This window comes from Ranitomeya imitator, chromosome 2, assembly GCF_032444005.1.
Source record: "Ranitomeya imitator isolate aRanImi1 chromosome 2, aRanImi1.pri, whole genome shotgun sequence".
Lineage (NCBI taxonomy): Eukaryota > Metazoa > Chordata > Amphibia > Anura > Dendrobatidae > Ranitomeya > Ranitomeya imitator.
In genome coordinates, this window is record NC_091283.1 from 584809166 (window position 1) to 584832297 (window position 23132).

The window sequence follows — 23132 nt, forward strand, 5'->3', positions numbered from 1 at the left end:
AGCGAGGATCAAGGAGGCAGGCCAACCAGTAATCGTCATCGTTCATCATTTTAGTAATGCGCGTGTCCGTTTTGAGGATACGTAAGGCATAATCCGCCATGTGGGCCAAAGTTCCATTTGTCAAATCTGCGGTTGTGCTGGGTTGAGGGGCTGTTTCAGGCAAATCTATGTCACTTGTGTCCCTCAAAAAACCAAAACCCGGCCTTGCCACGCCACCAATTTCCAGTGGCCCCGGAAAAGCTTCCTCATTAAAAAAATACTCATCCCCATCATCCTCCTCGTCCTCCTCCTCCTGTTCGCCCGCTACCTCGTCCTGTACACTGCCCTGACCAGACAATGGCTGACTGTCATCAAGGCTTTCCGCTTCCTCTGCTGCAGACGCCTGCTCCTTTATGTGCGTCAAACTTTGCATCAGCAGACGCATTAGGGGGATGCTCATGCTTATTATGGCGTTGTCTGCACTAACCAGCCATGTGCATTCCTCAAAACACTGAAGGACTTGACACATGTCTTGTATCTTCGACCACTGCACACCTGACAACTCCATGTCTGCCATCCTACTGCCTGCCCGTGTATGTGTATCCTCCCACAAATGCATAACAGCACGCCTCTGTTCGCACAGTCTCTGAAGCATGTGCAGTGTTGAGTTCCACCTTGTTGCAACGTCTATGATTAGGCGATGCTGGGGAAGATTCAAAGACCGTTGATAGGTCTGCATACGGCTGGAGTGTACGGGCGAACGGCGGATATGCGAGCAAAGTCCGCGCACTTTGAGGAGCAGGTCGGATAACCCCGGATAACTTTTCAGGAAGCACTGCACCACCAGGTTTAAGGTGTGAGCCAGGCAAGGAATGTGTTTCAGTTGGGAAAGGGAGATGGCAGCCATGAAATTCCTTCCGTTATCACTCACTACCTTGCCTGCCTCAAGATCTACAGTGCCCAGCCATGACTGCGTTTCTTTCTGCAAGAACTCGGACAGAACTTCCGCGGTGTGTCTGTTGTCGCCCAAACACTTCATAGCCAATACAGCCTGCTGACGCTTGCCAGTAGCTGCCCCATAATGGGACAACTGGTGTGCAACAGTGGCAGCTGCGGATGGAGTGGTTGGGCGACTGCGGTCTGTGGACGAGCTCTCGCTTCTGCAGGAGGACGAGGAGGATGAGGAGGGGGTGCGAACGGCTAGAGCCAACTGTTTCCTAGACCGTGGGCTAGGCAGAACTGTCCCAAAATTGCTGTCCCCTGTGGACCCTGCATCCACCACATTCACCCAGTGTGCCGTGATGGACACGTAACGTCCTTAGCCATGCCTACTGGTCCAGGCATCTGTTGTCAGGTGCACCTTTATACTCACAGATTGCCTGAGTGCATGGACTATGCGCTCTTTAACATGCTGGTGGAGGGCTGGGATGTATTTCTCGAAAAGAAGTGTCGACTGGGTAGCTCGTAGCGTGGTACAGCGTAGTCCATCAGGGCTTTGAAAGCTTCGCTTTCAACTAACCGGTAGGGCATCATCTCTAACGAGATTAGTCTAGCTATGTGAGCGTTCAAACCCTGTGTACGCGGATGCGAGGCTAAGTACTTCCTTTTTCTAACCAGAGTCTCATGTAGGGTGAGCTGGACTGGAGAGCTGGAGATCGTGGAACTAGCGGGGGTGCCGGTGGACATGGCAGACTGAGAGACGGTTGGAGACGGTATTGTTGCCACCGGTGCCCTAGATGCAGTGTTTCCTACTACGAAACTGGTGATTCCCTGACCCTGACTGCTTTGGCCTGGCAAAGAAACCTGCACAGATACTGCAGGTGGTGCGGAAAATGGTGGCCTAACACTGACGGAAGGGATGTAGCATTGCTGACTAGCTTCATTGGCCGAGGGTGCTACAACCTTAAGGGACGTTTGGTAGTTAGTCCAGGCTTGCAAATGCATGGTGGTTAAATGTCTATGCATGCAACTTGTATTTAGACTTTTCAGATTCTGACCTCTGCTTAAGGTAGTTGAACATTTTTGACAGATGACTTTGCGCTGATCAATTGGATGTTGTTTAAAAAAATGCCAGACTGCACTCTTTCTAGCATCGGATCCCTTTTCAGGCATTGCAGACTGAGCTTTAACCGGATGGCCACGCTGTCCTCCAACAGGTTTTGGCTTTGCCACGCGTTTTGGGCCATCTACGGGCCCGGCAGATGGAACCTGTTGCGATGTTGATGCCTGCTGCGGCCCCTCCTCCTCCGCCTCAGAACTACTGCCGACTGCACCCTGTTTCCCCAATGGCTGCCTATCGGGGTCAACAACTGGGTCATCTATAACCTCCTCTTCTAGCTCGTGTGCAACTTCGTCTGTGTCACCGTGTAAGTCGGTGGTATAGCGTTCGTGATGGGGCAACATAGTCTCATCAGGGTCTGATTCTGGATCAGTACCCTGCGAGGGCAATGTTGTGGTCTGAGTCAAAGGACCAGCATAGTAGTCTGGCTGTGGCTGTGCATCAGTGCACTCCATGTCAGATTCAACTTGTAATGGGCATGGCCTGTTAACTGTTTCACTTTCTAAGCCAGGGACGGTATGTGTAAAGAGCTCCATGGAGTAACCCGTTGTGTCGCCTGCTGCATCCTTCTCTGTTGCTGTTTTTGCTGAAGAGGACAAGGAAGCGACTTGTCCCTGACCGTGAACATCCACTAACGACGCGCTGCTTTTACATTTACCAGTTTCAGAAGAGGAGGCAAAAGAGCTAGAGGCTGAGTCAGTAAGGTAAGCCAAAACTTGCTCTTGCTGCTCCGGCTTTAAAAGCGGTTTTCCTACTCCCAGAAAAGGGAGCGTTCGAGGCCTTGTGTAGCCAGACGACGAACCTGGCTCCACAGCTCGAGACTTAGGTGCTATATTGTTTTTCCCACGCCCACCCGATGCTCCATTACCACTACCATCATTACCAGCTGGCAATGAACGCCCACGGCCACGACCTCTTCCACCAGACTTCCTCATTGTTTTAAAAACGTCACCAAACTAACGGTATTTGTTACTGTCAAACAACTTACAAGGTGAACTCTAACTTCTGTATGATTTAGATATCCCTTTATAGGTGGGTGAGACCGCAAGGAAAATCAGGCACGATGTTACACACTCTGTTTTCTGTGGCACCAAATGAGAGAGATGCCACACACGCAGGACTGTCACTCAAGCACAAAGGCCAATATTAATCTCCCACTGTTTTTTTTTTTTCAGGGAGAATTTAGATACCAAATTTAAAAAAACAAAACACTAGGCTTTCTATGGCCCACTATTTAAGAGAGATGGCACACTCAGGACTGGCAGACAAGCAGAAAGGCAAATATTAATCTCCCACTGTGTTTTTTTTTTCAGGGAGAATTTAGATACCAAATTTAAAAAAAAAAAACACTAGGCTTTCTATGGCCCACTATTTAAGAGAGATGGCACACTCAGGACTGGCACACAAGCAGAAAGGCCAATATTAATCTCCCACTTTTTTTATTTTTTCAGGGATAATTTAGATACCAAATTTAAAAAAAAAAACACTAGGCTTTCTATGGCCCACTATTTAAGAGAGATGGCACACTCAGGACTGGCACACAAGCAGAAAGGCCAATATTAATCTCCCACGTTTTTTTTTTTTCAGGGAGAATTTAGATACCAAATTAAAAAAAAAAACACTAGGCTTTCTATGGCCCACTATGTTAGGAGTCGAGTTTCCTCTGCTGCACAGGGGGAATCTCGATCCGTGTCTGCTGCGGTCTCCCATTCTGCTTCGGCCGCAGTGGGCTCTGCTCAGCGGAGGCGTCGCTCCCAGCGTCTTGCTGGGACTGATTCTGTGCAAAGGGTTACTGCTGCCTTTTCTGGCTCTCCTGTTGTACCCTGCACTGATCTGCGGCGAGCGGGCTTCTCTGGGACTAAGTCCTTATTTGCACACACTGAGCATGCCCAGGGCAAGATCTCCCGTTGGAGATCGAGGGTCACATGCTCAGGTACTGCAGCACATCCCATTGGTCCTTTTGGCAGGTCCTGAAAGGGCAAAACTTCTGTAGCTGTTTCCTGTGCTGCAGCTATATAAACTGCGCATGACCGCACGGCCATGCGCTAGTATTGTCTTGATATTATGTGTGTGTGTAGATGGATGTATGTCGATGGATGAAAGCTCCTAAGTATCCCTCCCTAGAGTTGTTGACTGCTCGCGGATGATGGTAGCTATCTAGCGCCCGACTAGCCATCTGCACGTAACACACATCACAGCGTCCTGTTGCTGTGCCCGCCAGTATGGCGCCGTGCGCTTCCTCTGCGCTTTCCTTACCCAAGCCTGGGTGGTTAGTGGCGTCCGTCAGTGCGGCACCGCACGCACTCTCGTGCCTATAGATTCTATTTTATAAGTTTCCTTACACACCCAGTTGCGGTGTTGTGCCAGCTTGTGTCTAATCGGACATCAATCCCGTGTAGGGGTTGAGTTCGCTGACTTCTTGCTCGCGCTCTATGTGCGGTACTGCGGTCCTGTGACGCAACAGGATCGCTTCCTTCAAGCAGGGTGAAGTTAACCCATGTGTGTATACTTAGTACCGCCATATAGTCCGTCTTACTAGCAGCAGGGTCTTTTACCTGCACGGTGGACCTCGGACTGCGAACGCACCTAGTTTCATATCATCTATACTTGGTGCGTTCCACCGGTCCTTAACATAATACTAGCGCCAATGTCTGGCTAGTAATGACGGACGATCAGCGTTTACAGCGGTACATCCAGCAGCTGGAGGGAAGGTTGGCGGCTCTTGAGCGTTCAACCTCAGCTGTGGATGTTACTGCTGTCGCTGTTCAGGCTGCAAGTGTGGCTGCAGCTACCTTGTCCACTGCCGCCCCTGTACCGACCCTATCTCGCCTCCCGCTACCAGAGAAATTTTCTGGTGACAGTAAGTCCTGTAGGGGTTTCGTGAGTCAGTGCTCAATATATCTCGAGCTTCTGGCCTCTTGTTTCCCTACAGAGCGGGCTAAGGTGGGCTATATCGTATCTTTACTGTCGGACAGGGCGTTGCAGTGGGCTACGCCACTGTGGGAGCGTGGCGATCATGTGGTGCAGAGTGCTCCGTTATTCCTGAGCACTCTGAAACAGGTCTTTTTAGGACCTCGTGTCACCCATGATACGGCGCTCCAAATGTTGGCATTGACTCAGGGCTCGTCCTTGGTCAGCCATTTTGCCGTCCGCTTCCGCACTCTAGCATCTGAGCTGAAGTGGTCGGATAAACCTCTTATTCCTATATTTTGGAGGGGGCTGGCTGACCACATTAAGGACGCCCTGGCCACTAGGGAGATTCCCGCCACACTGGAAGAATTAATAACAGTGTCTACTCGTATTGACCTCCGTTTTCACGAGCGGAGGTTAGAGCGAGCCCAGTGTAGGCAGAGGTTTCGGCTGGCTCCCACCTTCGCCAAACCTTTGGAATCTCCAGTCCAGGCTCCTGAGTCCCATGAACCTAAGGTAGTGTCTCGAGCGGGATCTAAGTCCCGGACCGCTCGTGCACTCCAGGTTTGCCATGTTTGCCAACAGTCAGGACATCTTGCCACCAGATGTCACCAGCGGTCGAGGAAACGTCAGCGTCTAGTGGTAGTAGGTGGAGGTGCACTAGACACGGCGACGTTTGCCTCCAAATTGTCCTTTAAGGGGACAATAACTTTTGGCTCATCCTCCCACTCGGTAGAGCTCTGCGTGGATTCTGGGGCGGAAGGCAATTTCATGTCTTCTGCCTTCGCCCAGTGTCACGCAATACCCCTGGTTATGCTATCTCAACCAGTAACGGTACGAGTGGTGAATGGGTCGACACTCCCCGCACAGATAACACATCAGACCATCCCTTTTACTCTGTCCATGTCACCATCCCATCAGGAGATTATATCTCTGCTCATCATTCCTGAGGGAATTGATGAGGTCCTGTTGGGGATACCTTGGTTACGGTTCCACTCTCCTCACATCGAGTGGTCCTCAGGCAGAATTCTGGGATGGGGTGAATCATGTGGGGGTAGGTGTCACCAAGAGTGTGTTCAGGTTGCTACTACTGAGGTACCCGCAGATCTTTCCTCTCTTCCCAAGCAATACTGGTCTTATGCAGACGTGTTCTCCAAAAAGGCGGCGGAGACTCTTCCGCCCCATCGCCCTTATGACTGTCCTATCGATCTCTTGCCTGGTGCAGAGCCTCCCCGGGGTCGAGTTTATCCATTATCTCTCCCGGAGATGGAGGCCATGTCTCAGTACATTCAAGAGAATCTGGCAAGAGGGTTCATCAGGAAGTCAGTGTCACCTGCTGGGGCAGGGTTCTTCTTTGTGCAGAAGAAGAATGGGGAACTACGTCCATGCATAGACTACAGGGGTCTTAACGCTATCACCGTTAAGAACAAGTATCCTTTGCCCATGATATCCGAGCTCTTTGATAGGCTTCGGGGAGCTAGAGTGTTTACTAAATTAGATCTGCGGGGTGCTTACAACCTGATTCGCATCCGTGAGGTGGACGAATGGAAAACGGCGTTTAACACCAGAGATGGGCATTATGAGTATCTGGTGATGCCCTTCGGGCTCTGTAATGCCCCAGCCGTTTTCCAAGACTTTGTCAACGACATCTTCCGGGATATGCTTTCCACCTCGGTTGTAGTCTATCTGGATGATATTCTCATCTTTTCTCCAGATATTGACTCCCACCGGATAGATGTTGGCAGAGTCTTCGACCTCTTACGGGCAAACTCTCTCTATGCAAAGTTGGAGAAGTGTATGTTTGAGCAGGAGTCTTTACCGTTCCTGGGCTATATCATCTCCGCCCAGGGATTGGCTATGGATCCTGCCAAACTACAGGCTGTGATGGACTGGCAAGAGCCCCATTCTCTTAAGGCGGTGCAGCGCTTTATGGGGTTCATTAATTATTACCGCCAGTTCATTCCCCACTTCTCAACTCTGGTAGCTCCCTTGGTGGCCCTCACCAAGAAGGGAGCGAATCCCAAATTGTGGTCGGAAGAGGTCTCCAAGGCCTTCTTTCTGTTAAGTCTCATTTTGCTAGTGCTCCCATCTTACATCGCCCCGATGTGGATAAGCCATTCCTAATGGAGGTGGATGCCTCATCCGTTGGTGCTGGAGCAGTCCTCTATCAAAAGGATGCTCAAGGTCGGAAGCATCCATGCTTCTTCTTCTCTAAGACCTTCACATCAGCGGAGAGAAATTACTCCATCAGGGATAGGGAGTTGCTAGCAATGAAGTTGTCCTTTTCAGAGTGGAGACATCTTCTGGAAGGTGCACGGTTTCCCTTCCAGGTTTTCACGGACCACAAAAATTTGGTGTATTTACACACAGCCCAGCGGCTGAATTCTCGTCAGGCCAGATGGTCCTTATTTTTCTCCCGGTTCCATTTTACTCTGCATTATCTCGCCGGGGAGAAGAATATTTGTGCCGACGCTCTCTCTCGCTCCCTTATGTCATCTGAGGAGGAGGAAGAGGAGCCTCGGCTTATTGTCCATTCTGAGAGCCTGAGAACCGTCGCGCCGGTTTCGCTAGAGTCTGTGCCTCCGGGCAAGACTTTTGTGCCCATTAATTTGCGACCGGAGGTTCTCTCTTGGGCTCATTCGTCCAGGGTGGGTGGACACTTTGGGACAAAAAGGACATCTGAGCTACTGGCGAGGACGTACTGGTGGCCGCATATGGTCCGGGATGTCAGGGATTATATTCTGGCGTGTGTCTCCTGCGCCAAAAATAAATCTCCGCGTCAAAGGCCAGCTGGGTTGCTCTATCCCTTGCCGGTGGCAGATAGACCCTGGGAGATGGTCGGGATGGACTTTGTCGTGGGTTTACCCAAGTCTCGCAGCTGTACCATCATTTGGGTCATCACCGATCATTTCTCAAAAATGGTGCATTTGGTGCCGCTACCACGGTTACCTTCTGCACGGGCCTTGGCAGCGTTGTTCATTAAACACATCTTCCGCCTACATGGTATGCCTGACAAAATTGTCAGTGACTGGGGTCCCCAGTTTGCGTCTCGGTTCTGGAGAGAGCTTTGTCGTCTTCTCAGTATCGAGTTGAATCTCTCTTCCGCTTATCATCCCGAGACTAATGGGTTGGTAGAGAGGGCCAACCAGACCTTGGTCACATACCTGCGACATTTTGTTTCAGCCAGGCAGGATGACTGGGCATCCTTGCTATCATGGGCAGAGTTTGCGCTGAACAACGCTGTAGCCGACTCCACTGGACAAACCCCATTCCTTCTCAACTATGGTCAGCATCCACGGGTACCTGTGCCTATGCCCGTGTCTTCCGCAGACTCCAGGGTGGCAGACTGGGCTGTGGAGGCATGGGATATTTGGGACCGAACTCAGGATGCCATTCGGGCCTCTAAGGAGGGAATGAGGTCCTCCGCCGATGCTCATCGGCGCCCCGCTCCGACCTTTGCTCCTGGCGACTTGGTGTGGCTCTCCGCCCGTAACATCAGGCTGCGAGTTGAGTCCACTAAGTTTGCTCCTCGCTACTTGGGCCCCTTCAAGGTCCTCGAACAAGTTAATCCTGTGGTCTACCGTCTGGCCCTTCCTCCACGCCTTGGTATCACCGACACCTTTTATGTGTCCCTCCTTAAGCCCGTATACATGACCCAGTTTTCTGAGTCATCGTCTACGGACGATTTTGAGGTGAATGCTATCTTGGGGTGCAAGGTGGTACTTGGCAAAAAAATTTTTTGGGTGGACTGGAAGGGTTACGGTCCTGAGTATAGGTCCTGGGAGCCTGCTGAGCACATTCGGGCTCCGCAGCTTATTGCTGCCTTCGAACGTAGCGAGGCCCAAGGAGGGGGGGGCCCTAGGAGGGGGGTAATGTTAGGAGTCGAGTTTCCTCTGCTGCACAGGGGGAATCTCGATCCGTGTCTGCTTCGGTCTCCCATTCTGCTTCGGCCGCAGTGGGCTCTGCTCAGCGGAGGCGTCGCTCCCAGCGTCTTGCTGGGACTGATTCTGTGCAAAGGGTTACTGCTGCCTTTTCTGGCTCTCCTGTTGTACCCTGCACTGATCTGCGGCGAGCGGGCTTCTCTGGGACTAAGTCCTTATTTGCACACACTGAGCATGCCCAGGGCAAGATCTCCCGTTGGAGATCGAGGGTCACATGCTCAGGTACTGCAGCACATCCCATTGGTCCTTTTGGCAGGTCCTGAAAGGGCAAAACTTCTGTAGCTGTTTCCTGTGCTGCAGCTATATAAACTGCGCATGACCGCACGGCCATGCGCTAGTATTGTCTTGATATTATGTGTGTGTGTAGATGGATGTATGTCGATGGATGAAAGCTCCTAAGTATCCCTCCCTAGAGTTGTTGACTGCTCGCGGATGATGGTAGCTATCTAGCGCCCGACTAGCCATCTGCACGTAACACACATCACAGCATCCTGTTGCTGTGCCCGCCAGTATGGCGCCGTGCGCTTCCTCTGAGCTTTCCTTACCCAAGCCTGGGTGGTTAGTGGCGTCCGTCAGTGCGGCACCGCACGCACTCTCGTGCCTATAGATTCTATTTTATAAGTTTCCTTACACACCCAGTTGCGGTGTTGTGCCAGCAAGTGTCTAATCGGACTTCAATACTGTGTAGGGGTTGAGTTCGCTGACTTCTTGCTCGCGCTCTATGTGCGGTACTGCGGTCCTGTGACGCAACAGGATCGCTTCCTTCACGCAGGGTGAAGTTAACCCATGTGTGTATACTTAGTACCGCCATATAGTCCGTCTTACTAGCAGCAGGGTCTTTTACTTACCAATTTAAAAAAAAAACACTAGGCTTTCTATGGCCCACTATTTAAGAGAGATGGCACACTCAGGACTGGCAGACAAGCAGAAAGGCCAATATTAATCTCCCACTGTTTTTTTTTTTCAGGGAGAATTTAGATACCAAATTAAAAAAAAAAACACTAGGCTTTCTATGGCCCACTATTTAAGAGAGATGGCACACTCAGGACTGGCACACAAGCAGAAAGGCCAATATTTATCTCCCACGTTTTTTTTTTTTTTTTTCAGGGAGAATTTAGATACCAAATTTAAAAAAAAAACACTAGGCTTTCTATGGCCCACTATTTAAGAGAGATGGCACACTCAGGACTGGCAGACAAGCAGAAAGGCCAATATTAATCTCCCACTGTTTTTTTTTCAGGGAGAATTTAGATACCAAATTAAAAAAAAAACTAGGCTTTCTATGGCTCACTATTTAAGAGAGATGGCACACACAGGACTGGCACTCTAGCAGAAATGCCAATCTTAATCCCCCACAACTTATTTTTTTAGGGAGAATTAAAAAAAAAAAAAAAAGGGACTGTCCTACAATTACTATCTCCCTGCAGTAATCTCAGCCAATTATGGCAGGCAGCAATAAGAAGGAGTGGACTGCTTCACAAATTAAATCAAAAGTGTAGACAAACAAAAAAGATAGCTGTGCAGAAAGGAAGGAACAAGAGGATTTGTGCTTTGAAAAAAGCAGTTGGTTTGCACAGCGGCGTACACACAGCAATGCAGCTATCAGGGAGCCTTCTAGGGCAGCCCAATGAGCTACAGCGCTGAGGAAAAAAAAATGTAGCTTCCACTGTCCCTGCAAACAAAAGGTGGTGTTGGACAGTGGAAATCGCTACAGCACAAGCGGTTTGGTGGTTAATGGACCCTGCCTAACGCTATCCCTGCTTCTGACAAAGCGGCAGCAACCTCTCCCTAGGCTCAGATCAGCAGCAGTAAGATGGCGGTCGGCGGGAACCCCTCTTTATAGCCCCTGTGACGCCGCAGACAGCAAGCCAATCACTGCAATGCCCTTCTCTAAGATGGTGGGGACCAGGACCTATGTCATCACGCTGCCCACACTCTGCGTCCACCTTCATTGGCTGAGAAATGGCGCTTTTAGCGTCATTGAAACGCGACTTTGGCGCGAAAGTCGCGTACCGCATGGCCGACCCCATACAGGGGTCGGGTCGGGTTTCGTGAAACCCGACTGTGCCAAAAGTCGGCGACCTTTGAAAATGAACGATCCGTTTCGCTCAACCCTAGTGATCATGTGATGACCACTGGAACTGCCAAGCAGAACCGAATACTGATACTGAGTATATTAAACACTGTTAATTTTGATTATGATATAGTGCTTAATGTTATCATTAATGCTCCTAATGTAAATACAGATGTAGTAACTCTTAACTTGGTGGATAATAATAATAATCTTTATATAGCGCTAACATATTCAGCAGCGCTTTACAGTTCGTACACATTATCATCACTGTCCCTGTTGGGGCTCACAATCTAAATTCCCTATCAGTAGATCTTTGGAATGTGGGAGGAAACCAGAGTGCCCGGAGGAAACCCACGCAAACACAGGGAGAACATACAAACTCCGTGCAGATGTTGTCCTTGATGGGATTTGAACCTAGGACTCCAGCGCTGCAAGGCTGCAGTGCTAACCACTGAGCCACTGTGCTGGTGATGGCACAATATTTTTTTAACATAGTCATGTATCACATTATTGTCACGGATGTGTCAGAGGATGCAGACCATTTCAATGCATCTGGCTGCAGAGGGTCTCAGCAGTTTGCTATGCAGACTTCTGCCTGTTCCTTCTGATGCTAGGACCCAGTGGCCAACTCCCCTGGCTCTAATGGTCATACCAGGATCTGGGTGTTTATAACTGTCAACATCCTGTTGGGAGTTGCGGGTGAGGGTACACTAGGAGAGGGAAGAGCTGGTCGTGCGGCGGTTCAGCAGAATAAGGAGCACTGCAGATTGTAGGCTTGTGGGTCTTCAGATTCTTTTTGAAGGTTTCCATGGTAGGCGAAAGTCTGATGTATGGGGTAGAGAGTTCCAGAGTATGGGGAAGCACGGGAGAAGTCTTGTATGCGGTTGTGGGAAGAAGAGATAAGAGGGGAGTAGAGAAAGAGATCTTAAGAAGATCGAAGGTTGCGTGTAAGTAAGTCCGGGAGACTATGTCACAGATGTATGGAGGAAACAGGTTGTGGATGGCTTTGTAAGGGTTTTGAACTGGATACCATGACTTTTCACATCTACAGCTCATCTCTGCAGACTTCCACTTTCTCCATTCTTCTCTGGCACATCCCAACATGGTGACTTTAAAAATAACAGTGCCAGTATAATGTTCCCGAATAACACATCTGCTCTACACTGAGCCCCTGAAAAGATGATTTCTCCTCATTATTCTCCCTGCACAAAATATGCCCTCCCCTCACAATGGCCCTCTTTTGGTACATGGCGTCCACATTGTTTTTTTCCTATAAACTATTGTCTCCACAATGTTTTACAGCTAATAACGTGCCAATCTGTCTCTATCTTAAAGGGGACCTGTTATGTCCCCAAGTGCTATTAACCTGCAGACATGGAGTTAATCTACAGGTTAGTAGAGTTCGAAAGTTGCCACACCCCAACACTAGAATTGCAGATCTCAGGAAGAAATGGATTTTAAATACATTTTTCATGTTGAGCTGGACACGGGATGTAATAGTGGCTACAGAGCGGAATAAAATGTTTTTTGTTTTTTTTATTTTGCCTTTCTGTTGAGGAAATTTTAGCAATCAAAGTATTGGCTACCTAACTGTTAACTTTAGTTAGGTGAAAGCCGGAATTTTCATGGCGTGTGTACTTCTTCTACCAGTATGAAAAACATCTACTTGGACTTGACTAAAGTTAACTTATTAGGTGCCAATACTTTCATTGCTAATATCTCTGCAATGGAGAGCCAAAAAAATAGAACTAAAAACAAAAATGATTTATTCCGTACGGCAGCCATTATTACATCACGTGCGGTTCAACATGAAAAATTTGGTAAAAGTTAATTTCCTTCTGGTAGCAGCTTTAGAATGCTTTAGAACTTGGTGAAAGGTCCTCTTTAAACACTGTGGCACTCCCGATTCATTCAAAGAATGCTGCAGCTCGTCATAAATTAGACATGCTATAGCATCACGCTCCCTCCGCTCCCCAGTTCCGCCCCAGCATTGCCCATTTTGTCAGAGCTGGATGAAAGTTCAACAGCAAAAGTTGCAAAATTTTGCAACTTTTCAAAGCAATATATGCCAGAATTTTGGCGAAATTGCTTTGATAAATTGGAGCCTGTCTACCTGCATATTATCTGTGTACCTGCAGGTAAATAGAGCTTATGGAAGTGGTGGGTTCCCTGTAATTCATGATTGGTTGGCTCTTTTGTTTCATTGTGTTTTCATGCTGAAAAAAGCACATAGTAAGATCTGAAGATCTTCATGTCGCTAGATAATACTGCTGATATGAAAAGACGAACAATATGTATTTTATAGTTTTATAGATGTTGGGCAAGTGCCACCTAAAGTGAAAGGGATTGAAGCTTATAATGTTAATTGCTACTATGGCCTGAGACTGTAATCGCATTTGTGTCCTTTGTAAATGAGCTGTGGTGTGGTCTAATACAGCAAGAAAGACTGTGTGGAACCATCAAGCTCTATACCACCATTAAATAGGTAAACGGCAAGTTTCTGCGGTCATTGAAAGGCTATAATCATGACGCTTTCCATCCTGATTTCCGGGAGTATCTGTGTTGGTCACTACATAATTTCCACGTAGGAAGATGGTCTGGGGTCAAAGGGCCACAAATAAAAACTGGCCTGTTTATAGGTCTTGGTAATTGTAACACCTGGACCTCCTATAGTTATGCGACTGATAACCAGATCACTACTTCACACTAGAAATTGAATTCTGGAATCAGGTTGGGAGGTTAACCCCTTAGTGAACACCAGTACAACTTAAAACTAACTGACCTGAGATATAACTGAATAGCATCGCCTGGTGGAGATGACGCCCTGCTGCATCAGTCATGGCACCAACCATGGCTATTTAACCCCTTAAATTCTGCTGTCAATAGTGACATCAAGATGGTAACAGCGTGTGGGAGCTCACTCTTTAACCCTAGCGGTACCCTGAGATTTTGATTGTGTGGTCCTGATGGTGGCCTTGGCAATTCATGGCCAAGTAATGGCCGTAGAGTTTGCCAGATATAGTGGCCCGTTCAGATGTTAGCAACATTTAGGTGGTAAAAAAATAACATTTTTCTGTCGTATCACTTTGCATTAATTCCGGAAAGGCACCTGAAGGGTTAATAAACTACCTGGCAGCAGTTTTGAATGGGTTGATTTATGCCATTTTCAAATTGCATCACTTTTGTGGGGTTTCCTATATATGGGACCCCCAAAGTCATGTCAAAACTGATTAGGTCCCTAAAAAAACTACCTTCTTCTAAATTTCCTTGAAAAACTGAAAAAATTACTGCTACAAGTTTTAAGCTTCTAGCATCCTAACAAAAAAAAAAAAAACATTTTACAAATTGTGCTGATGTAATCCAGACCTGTGGGAAATGTTGTTTATTAACTCTTTTGTGCGGTATGACTATCTGGTTTAATGACATAATCATTCATGTATTGTAAATTGCTTCTTTTTTTTTTTCAAAATTCTAACTTTTTTTAATTAAATAAATGCTAAATATATTGACCCAAATTTACCATTAACATAAAGTATAATGTCTGCGTAAAATCGCTGGGATATATGGAAACATTCCAGAGTTATTGCCGCATAAAGTGAACCGTCAGATTTGAAAAATTTGTCCTTGTCACTAAGGGGTTAAACTGTTCTTTTGCACTAGATTTTTTGCCTGGTGTACACTCATAATAATAATAATAATAATAATAATAATTGTTATTATTATTTTACTTATATAGCACCAATATATCCCACAGCACTTTACAATACACTCATGTAATATGAGACTTGTGTTTCATTACAGCCCGTCAACAAGGGATTATTGTTCTACAGCAGAAGCTTTCGACTATTCGGCTCCCAGATTATTCAGGATCTTACAGTGTTGGAGCTCTGGGAAATGTAAAGTACAACATCAATAGGTGATCAGCATGACTTTACTTTCATCATTCTTCATTTGCAAATAACTAGCTTGGACCCTAAAAAAAATATGGATTCTATTAACATTACAATTAAGATATCCAGCAATGCTTCTATCTTTAATAAATCTGTTATATGTGAATTAGCCTAGATTTGCCATTCATTTTAAAGGTGCTTTCCCTCTGGAACATATATCAAACATATGTGACCTATCCATGACTCTACGGAATCCATACTACAGAGCAGATTAATGGGGTTATGAATAATTGATTACATACTCTTTAGATAAGTTATCAATATCAGATTGGTTGGGGTCCGACACTTGACACCCGCATTCATCAGCTGGATAGGTCATCAATATCTAAGTAGTAGACAATCCCTTTAATTGTCTACATAGAAAAAGTGATTCGTCTTTGCAAATAGGGATGTCTGTTTCCTCAACTTAGTCATTTAACAAGGTTTTCCCATGAATAAAGTGAATTTTAATCAATAGATCCTGGAATAATAATAAGTTCCACAATTGGATGTGTTTAAATGAAATGTTCCTGTGCTGAGATAATCTTATGCATGTGTCCCTGCTGTGTACTGTGTAACGGCCATGTCTTACTAGGCAGGAACATGGTCTTATTGCTCAAAAACACTCCCTGACCCAGTCCCACATCCCAAAAAATTGAGACTCTATGGGTCTCGGAAAATTATGCAATTTTTTTTTTACATAAGTCTGAATTTTTTTTTCACTACTTTAGTAAAAAAGAACCTATACATGTTTGGTATTTACAAACTCGTGATGACCTGGAGAATCATGATGGCAGGTCAGTTTTAGCGCTTAGTGAACGTGGTAAAAAAATCCTATTGTGGAATTACACTTTTTTGCAATTTTACCCCACTTGGAATTTTTTTTCCAATACAATATATGGTAAAATCAGTGGTGCTGTTCAAAAGTACAACTTTTCCTGCAAAAAACAAGCTCTCACATGGCCATATTGACCTAAAAATAAAAAAGTTATGGCTCTTGGAAGAAGGGAAGCAAAAAAAAGGAAAATCCCAAGGTAGTGATGGGGTTAAGCAATGTTTTACCTCACAGAAAGAATCAGCTGCGATCCTGTGCTGTTCTGTCTGTATACTCCTTTGCTTCCTCCCCTGCCCAGGAGATGTGGTATGATCAGACCATGTTCCTGCACGGTCAGACACGGCCATTACACAGTATATGAACTAAGAAAGCTGTAGGAGAGATCAGCTCAAGTAGGGTCTTATCCGAGAAATACAGTGCTGAGCTTTACGCTCAGATTAAACTCACCTGTTTAATCTGTAAAAACAGCATATAATGTGAAGTCAGCTGCCGCAGATCCAGGGGTCGGCAAGTGACCATCAGACATCAGGAGGTAAAAGGAGTTAGTGGATAGTCTCCGCGCTGTTGACAAGATTAAAGGGACTCTGTCACCTGAATTTGGCGGGACTGGTTTTGGGTCATATGGGCGGAGTTTTCGGGTGTTTGATTCACCCTTTCCTTACCTGCTGGCTGCATGCTGGCTGCAATATTGGATTGAAGTTCATTCTATGTCCTCCGTAGTACATGCCTGCACAAAGCAATCTTGCCTTGTGCAGGCATGTACTACGGAGGACAGAGAATGAACTTCAATCCAATATTGCAGCCAGCATGCAGCCAGCGAGTAAGGAAAGGGTGTATCAAACACCCGAAAACTCCGCCCATATGACCCAAAACCAGTCCCGCCAAATTCAGGTGACAGGTTCCCTTTAAGACATATATCCCAGTGTAGTAAAGTAAGATGATGGTTTATTTCAACACATTTCGAAGTACAAAGTTACTTCTTCTTCAGCAAAAAACATACAGTATATCAATATATATGTGGTATATGGTTTTTCCTGAAAAAGAAACAATTTTTTACTTTGCAACGCTTTGAAATAAACCATCATCTTAGTTTACTACACTGGGATATATGTCTTAATCTTGTCAGCAGCGCAGAGATTATCCAATAAAGGTACCTTCACACATAACGATTTCGTTAACGATATCGTTGCAACGTCACGCTTTTTGTGACGTAGCAACGATCCCGCTAACGATCTCGTTATGTGTGACAGCGACCAACGATCAGGCCCCTGCTGGGAGATCATTGATTGTTGGGGAATGATCTGGACCTTTTTCCACTTGTAACCAGGGTAGATATCAGGTTACTAAGCGCAGGGCCGCGCTTAGTAACCTGATATTTACCCTGGTTACTATTGTAAAAGTAAAAAAAAAAACACTACATACTCACATTCTGATGTTTGTCACGTCCCCCGGCGTCCACAGTAAAACTGCTTTCAGCTGACTGTGTCAGCGCCGGCCGTAAAGCAGAGCACAGCGGTGACGTCACTGCTGTTACTGCCGGCGCTCATACAGTGCAGGGAAGCTCTCGGCAGCAGCGCGAGCATTAGCAGCACTCTTGCCGAAAGCAGTGTTAACCCTGTGGACGCCGGGGGACATGACAGACATCAGAATGCGAGTATGTAGTGTTTTTTTTTTTTTTTTTTTTACTTTTACAATGGTAACCAGGATAAATATCGGGTTACTAAGCGCGGCACTGCACTTAGTAACCCGATGTTTACCCTGGTTACCCGGGGACTTCGGCATCGTTGGTCGCTGGAGAGCTGTCTGTGTGACAGCTCCCCAGCGACCACACAACGACTTACCAACGATCACGGCCAGGTCGTATCGCTGGTCGTGATCGTTGGTAAATCGTTTAGTGTAAGGGTACCTTTACTCCTTTTACCTTCTGATTACACAATACACAGCAGGGGCACATTTCTAAGATTATTTTACATCAGGAGCATTTTATTTAAACACATCCAGTTGTGGAATTTATTATTATACCAAGATCTATTGATTATAATGCGAATAAAATTAACTTTGTTTGTGGGAAAACTCCTTTAAGGGAAAACATATTTTAAAGAAAAAAGGAACATCGCGGTTCTATTTTCTTTAGCTATATACATTTGAGCAATAATTCATGCTCTTGTGTAATGTTTCAAAAAAATGCATACACATCAGTTACAATTTCAACAGAAACCATAGATATTTTCACTTCCTTATATAAAGAACGAGTACCCACAAACACCATGAAATATAAATAGGTATATTAGTTAGGTCAGATCCACCAAGCTTCCACCCAAAGATAGCAAGTTAATGCATAAAACTGTTCTCTTCCACCCATTACAACTTTTCTGGGTATAATTTTGGTGTTCTGTAGGTAATCACTATTTACTTTGGCCATTCACGTATTATAGCCTCACATCTAGTGATGGGCAAACGTGCTAGGATAACGTCTTAGCCGAGCATGCTCCGGTGTTATCTGAGTATCTTGGGCGTGCTCGTATATTATGTTTGTGTCCACGCGGCTACATGATTTGCAGCTGTTATACAATCTGAACACATGTGGGAATTCCCTAACAAACACGCAATCCACACATGTGTTGAAGCTGTTTAAGATCCGTAAATTATGTAGCCGCAGGGACACAGAACATTGACATGTTGCAGATTTGAAATGCACCACAGGTCAGTGTACGTTGAGTAAAAAAGCACAGTGTGCATGAGATTTCTACAAATCCCTTCCACTTTCCTGAAATTGTAAGACTTGGCGTTTATGATGCAGCAAAAATGCACAGCATCAAAAACTCATTATGGGCATACAGCCTTAATGTTTATTCATTACATGTTCCACCGTGTAATAAAAACCTGTTGGATTCCTCCATTCATTGTTTATACATAATTAATGATTTACTTTTTGTACAGTTTATGGACTAGAAATGGTACGCTGGCCTGTTGCACCAATTGGTTGGGTTTCACTTCAAGTAAACCTTAAATCTTGATGTCCAATGTTATATTCTCTATCTAGATTTCTAACCTTATGTAATTAATCCCTTTCACTATTCATTTGCAGCATGGTCATAACCAATTTCCAGTTACCTAATTCACAAGTCACTCTTCTCCCCAATGTTGGCCTGAAACTCTCTATCTCTGGAGCCTACATTGAAGTACATGGAAGATGGGGTGTACGGTATCTGTTCATGTAAGATATAGTGTTCACTAATAGTATTGTAAAAAGCTACGGTAATACCAGTTACAACCTATGGTTAAGTGTGGGATTATCTCTCACTAGGTCAGTGTTTCTCAACCCCAGTCCTCCAGACCAACCAACAGGTCATGTTTTCTGGATTTCCTTCGTATTGCATAGGGGATGGAATTAATGCTTGAGCAGATGATGAAATTATCACCTGTGCAATACTAAGAATATCCTGAAAACATGACCTGTTGTGGGGTCTTGAGGACTGGAGCTGAGAAACAATCTCCTTCAGTGGCTTCCTTTTAGGGGACTGGCCTGATTAGGCAGAGCGGTGGCAACAACACTAAGAGAGGACACGGCACAAAGATATCCTCTGCCCATATGTCGCCGGTGCATAGCATTACCACTCACCTGCTCCTATAGCAGTCGTTCATGAAATCAATGACAGTGGCATTATGTTAAAACTCTAAGAAGTTATATTAGATATATGCAAAGTAAAATAATTTCCTGCAATATTCATGGATGCAATGTACAACCAACAAACATGTGCAAAGTATTTCCCTGGAAGTATACGCATTTGAAAATTTCCTCTTCTGTGAACTTTTTAAATCTTCTGCAGTTTTCAGAAAAGCTGGATGATCATGAATCAAAGCTCCAATAGCTTTTGTCACTCTGATGAATGCTAAATTTCTAATTTACACAGCTTTGACTTTATTTGTTCCGGCTCTAATAGTATTGTGAGTACTTTTTCGTTTTTTCACAAATAGATCGTCCGATGGTGACTTTGAGTTAAAGGTTCTGGGCATTTCAGTTTCTGTGGGCCTGGGTTTAGGAAGCGATGGTTCTGGTCGACCCACGATATCTTCATCTGATTGCAGTGCCAACATTGCAGATATGCAAGTGCATTTTTCTGGTGGACTTGAGTAAGTAGTGTGTAATCTTGGCTGAAGGCCTTACAAATATACAAACCTTACTAAGATAAAATAAGATATATTTGTCTACTTATATGATAAGTTTTGTTCTGTAGCTCGCTGTTAGTGACTGAGAGCACTGTCAGTGATCTAGCCAAGATATTATGACTACTGGTAACTGCCCCAGAGTTTTCTCAGTACTGCCATCTAGAGGGGACATTAGTAATTACATCCCATTTCAAGGAGGGGTAGCTAGCTGTATGAATACTGCACATGCAAAGACCTAGCACATAGTAGCCTGGGTTATAGACAAGGGAGGGAGATATCAGCAGTAAGAGAATTTATTTAAATTAAAATGAGTGTGTACATCTTTGCCAGGGTATAGCTGAGTGAAGGCTGTGTTTGTTATATTTTATAAAACCGAAAACACCTTAAATGGTGTATATAATATTTCGAGTCATAGATAAGTACAAGAATATACCGGTACTCCTTCTTGAAAGGTGTACGGGCCCTAATTCAGCAAGCAGTGGTTGATAGTTTTCTGGTATAAAACTGCTTGACATGTCACAAAACTCAGTTGAGCTGGTATTTATCCAGGCATTTGTAACACATGGAATATTTTTTTTTTACCTTAAATCCTGCATCTAGGCATATGAGAATAACATGCCTAGAATCTGCTGAGATCTCATTGGTGAAGGAAGGGCATTAATAATAATAATAATCTTTATTTTTTTTATATAGTGCTAACATATTCCGCAGCGCTTTACAGTTTGCACACATTATAATTCTGTATATATAAGCCACCATGAGCTTTTTGGGTTGAGATAGAAATTAAGTAGTTTGACCTTCAATTGTCTTCCATCTTACAGTTGGCTCATTAACCTCTTTGATGATCAAATCGCATCATCCTTAAGAGACACTATGCAAAATCAGGTAACGTTCCCATTATCGCACAGTATTGGCAATATTTTGTACTCATGGTGAAATAAAACAAGGACATGTATTGTGTAAAATCTACAACAATGTTAAACTAACAAAACAATGTTCTCAAGACTTTAACAGCTATATCAGCCTCAGAAAACTATATTGATGCTTTTTAGCTTAGTTAGATTTTCATACACCTATCTATTCACATACCTACATGATCATACCCATAAACCAACCTATACCTACACCATCATATAACTACTGGACTTGTTCATACGCCTACATAATCATACGACTACACCATCATATGCCTAATTCTTCTTATGGCTACATAGTCATATACCTACATGATCATGCGCCTATACCATGATACTCTTACTAGATATGCGCAAAGTTGTTAGGAAAACATTCACCTATCTTAAATTCGGCGCGATCATTGCATATTCAAATTCGTGTTCGGATTGCCAAGCATTTTTCCTAAAAATTTGCAAAATTCGGCGAAAATTTGGTAAATGATTGAGTTCACTAAGGGCTCTTTCAGACGTCAGTGTTTCCGGCAGCAGAATGGATCACATAATGCCCTACACATGAGCACACTGATGACACATACAGTAGATGACAGGGCAGCTGCGGGCTGTTATTTTTAGGCTGGGAAGGCCAAAACCCATGGTTCCTTACCAGCCTAAGAATGCAAGCCCCCAGCTGTCTGCTCTAGCTTGTCTGTTTGACAAAAATGGGGGGACCCCATGCTGTTTTTTAAATTAATTATTAAAATAATTTAAAAAAAACAGCTTGGGACCCCACTATTCTTAATAACCAGCCTTGCTAATGCTGACAGCGGAGGGTTACAGCCGACAGCTGCAATTCCCAATACCCACAGTTTTAAATGTGGCCTAAAAACACATTTCTAGAGACTGGCCTATTGCCTCACCTCACTTATCCAACTATCCCTATTTTGCCCATACAAAATTTTCTTTAAAACCAGGACCCTCATGGAATCTGTTCATACACCCTCCCTTAAAGGGAATCTGTCACCAGAAATAACACTGATAACCTGCATATATGCAGTTAATCTGCAAGTTAAGAGCATTATTATGCTGCCCGAATGCAGAGGAGAGAAAATTAACTTTATTCTCCCCACCAGCATTCGGTTTCAATCATGGGAGAGGGGTCGGCGCTGGTGTATTAAGGCGCATAGACCAGATGGGTCTGTACACAGCAATAAACGAGCTGAATGTGCATATGAGGACGCATATCCAGCTGAAGTAGGGGGCTGGCATCATCTGGCCCCTCATACACCGGGCCCAGTCGCAGCTGCGACTGCTGTTGCTGCAGTTGTTATGCGCCTGTTTATAAGCCTATGTAATCATACACCTACATTATCATACAACCACATGTTTATATGCTGATCCATCATATGCCTACTTGACTGTACCAATAAAGAAAATGTAATCAATGTTTATTTTCTGTTAGATTTGCACACAGGTTAATGAAGCAGTTAAAAATCAATTGGAACCGGTATTAAGAAGTCTGCCAGGTACACTAACTGAATAATTAAAAGACCAAGATGTTTAATATATACTTATACAGATCAATGACAAATGTATTAAAACACATCTAGAGATGACATTGATAGGGGGACACTGTAGACATCCATCAATACAAGTGGCCAACATGTCAAGTCCTGACAAAATAATTTTCCCCATTGCCCCCAAAAAGTTTGTTGCCGAGAAAAGAGCCTCTTCAAACACAGTATGATATCCCCACAGTGAATTCTTCCACAGCACAGTATGATCATCTTACTTTAATCCCCCAGCAAAGTATGGTGACCCCCAACACAGTCAGATGACCTCCTCATAGCCCTCCATACAGTATAATGGTTCTCCATATACTATAATGTTTCAGACACTCCAGCAAACAGTATGATGGCCCCAACACAACCTTTCACACTGTATATTGATCCCCACTAGACCTCCAAAGAGTATAATTGCCCTCAGACAGTCCTGCACACAATATGATGGACCCTGCACAAAACTGCACACTGTATAATTGCTTGCCAAATAGTCCAGTATAATGGCTGTTGTGAATTCTGCTTTTGGGCTCCCTCCGGTGGTTGTAGGTGGTAATGCAGTTGTCTCTGGGCTGCAGTCCTGGACAGGTGTATCTGCTGATTGCAGTTCTGACTGGGGTATTTAGGTTTGCAGGACTCATTAGCCCTTGCCAGTTGTCAATGTTTCTTGGGAAGTGTTGGATCTCTGTCTGGCTTCTACTGCTTAGCTGCCAATTCAGCAAAGATAAATGTCTGTTTCTTTTTCCATGGCACACAAGCTGTGTGCTTGTTTTTTGATTGTATTCC

The 23132-nt window shown here is 45.0% G+C and overlaps 1 protein-coding gene across 3 annotated transcripts in view; it reads left to right on the top strand.

Annotated features, from left to right (window-relative positions):
- LOC138665095 (bactericidal permeability-increasing protein-like) overlaps positions 1-23132 on the top strand; it is a 134624-nt gene that overhangs the window by 21087 nt on the left and 90405 nt on the right. For 2 of the 3 annotated variants that reach the window (XM_069752271.1, XM_069752268.1), the window contains exons 2-6: positions 14765-14879; positions 18816-18944; positions 19706-19861; positions 20719-20782; positions 22250-22313. In XM_069752271.1, the coding sequence (XP_069608372.1) occupies positions 14765-14879; positions 18816-18944; positions 19706-19861; positions 20719-20782; positions 22250-22313 (528 nt within the window). The remainder of the gene's footprint in view (positions 1-14764; positions 14880-18815; positions 18945-19705; positions 19862-20718; positions 20783-22249; positions 22314-23132) is intronic. The other variant, XM_069752270.1, reaches the window with a different exon arrangement.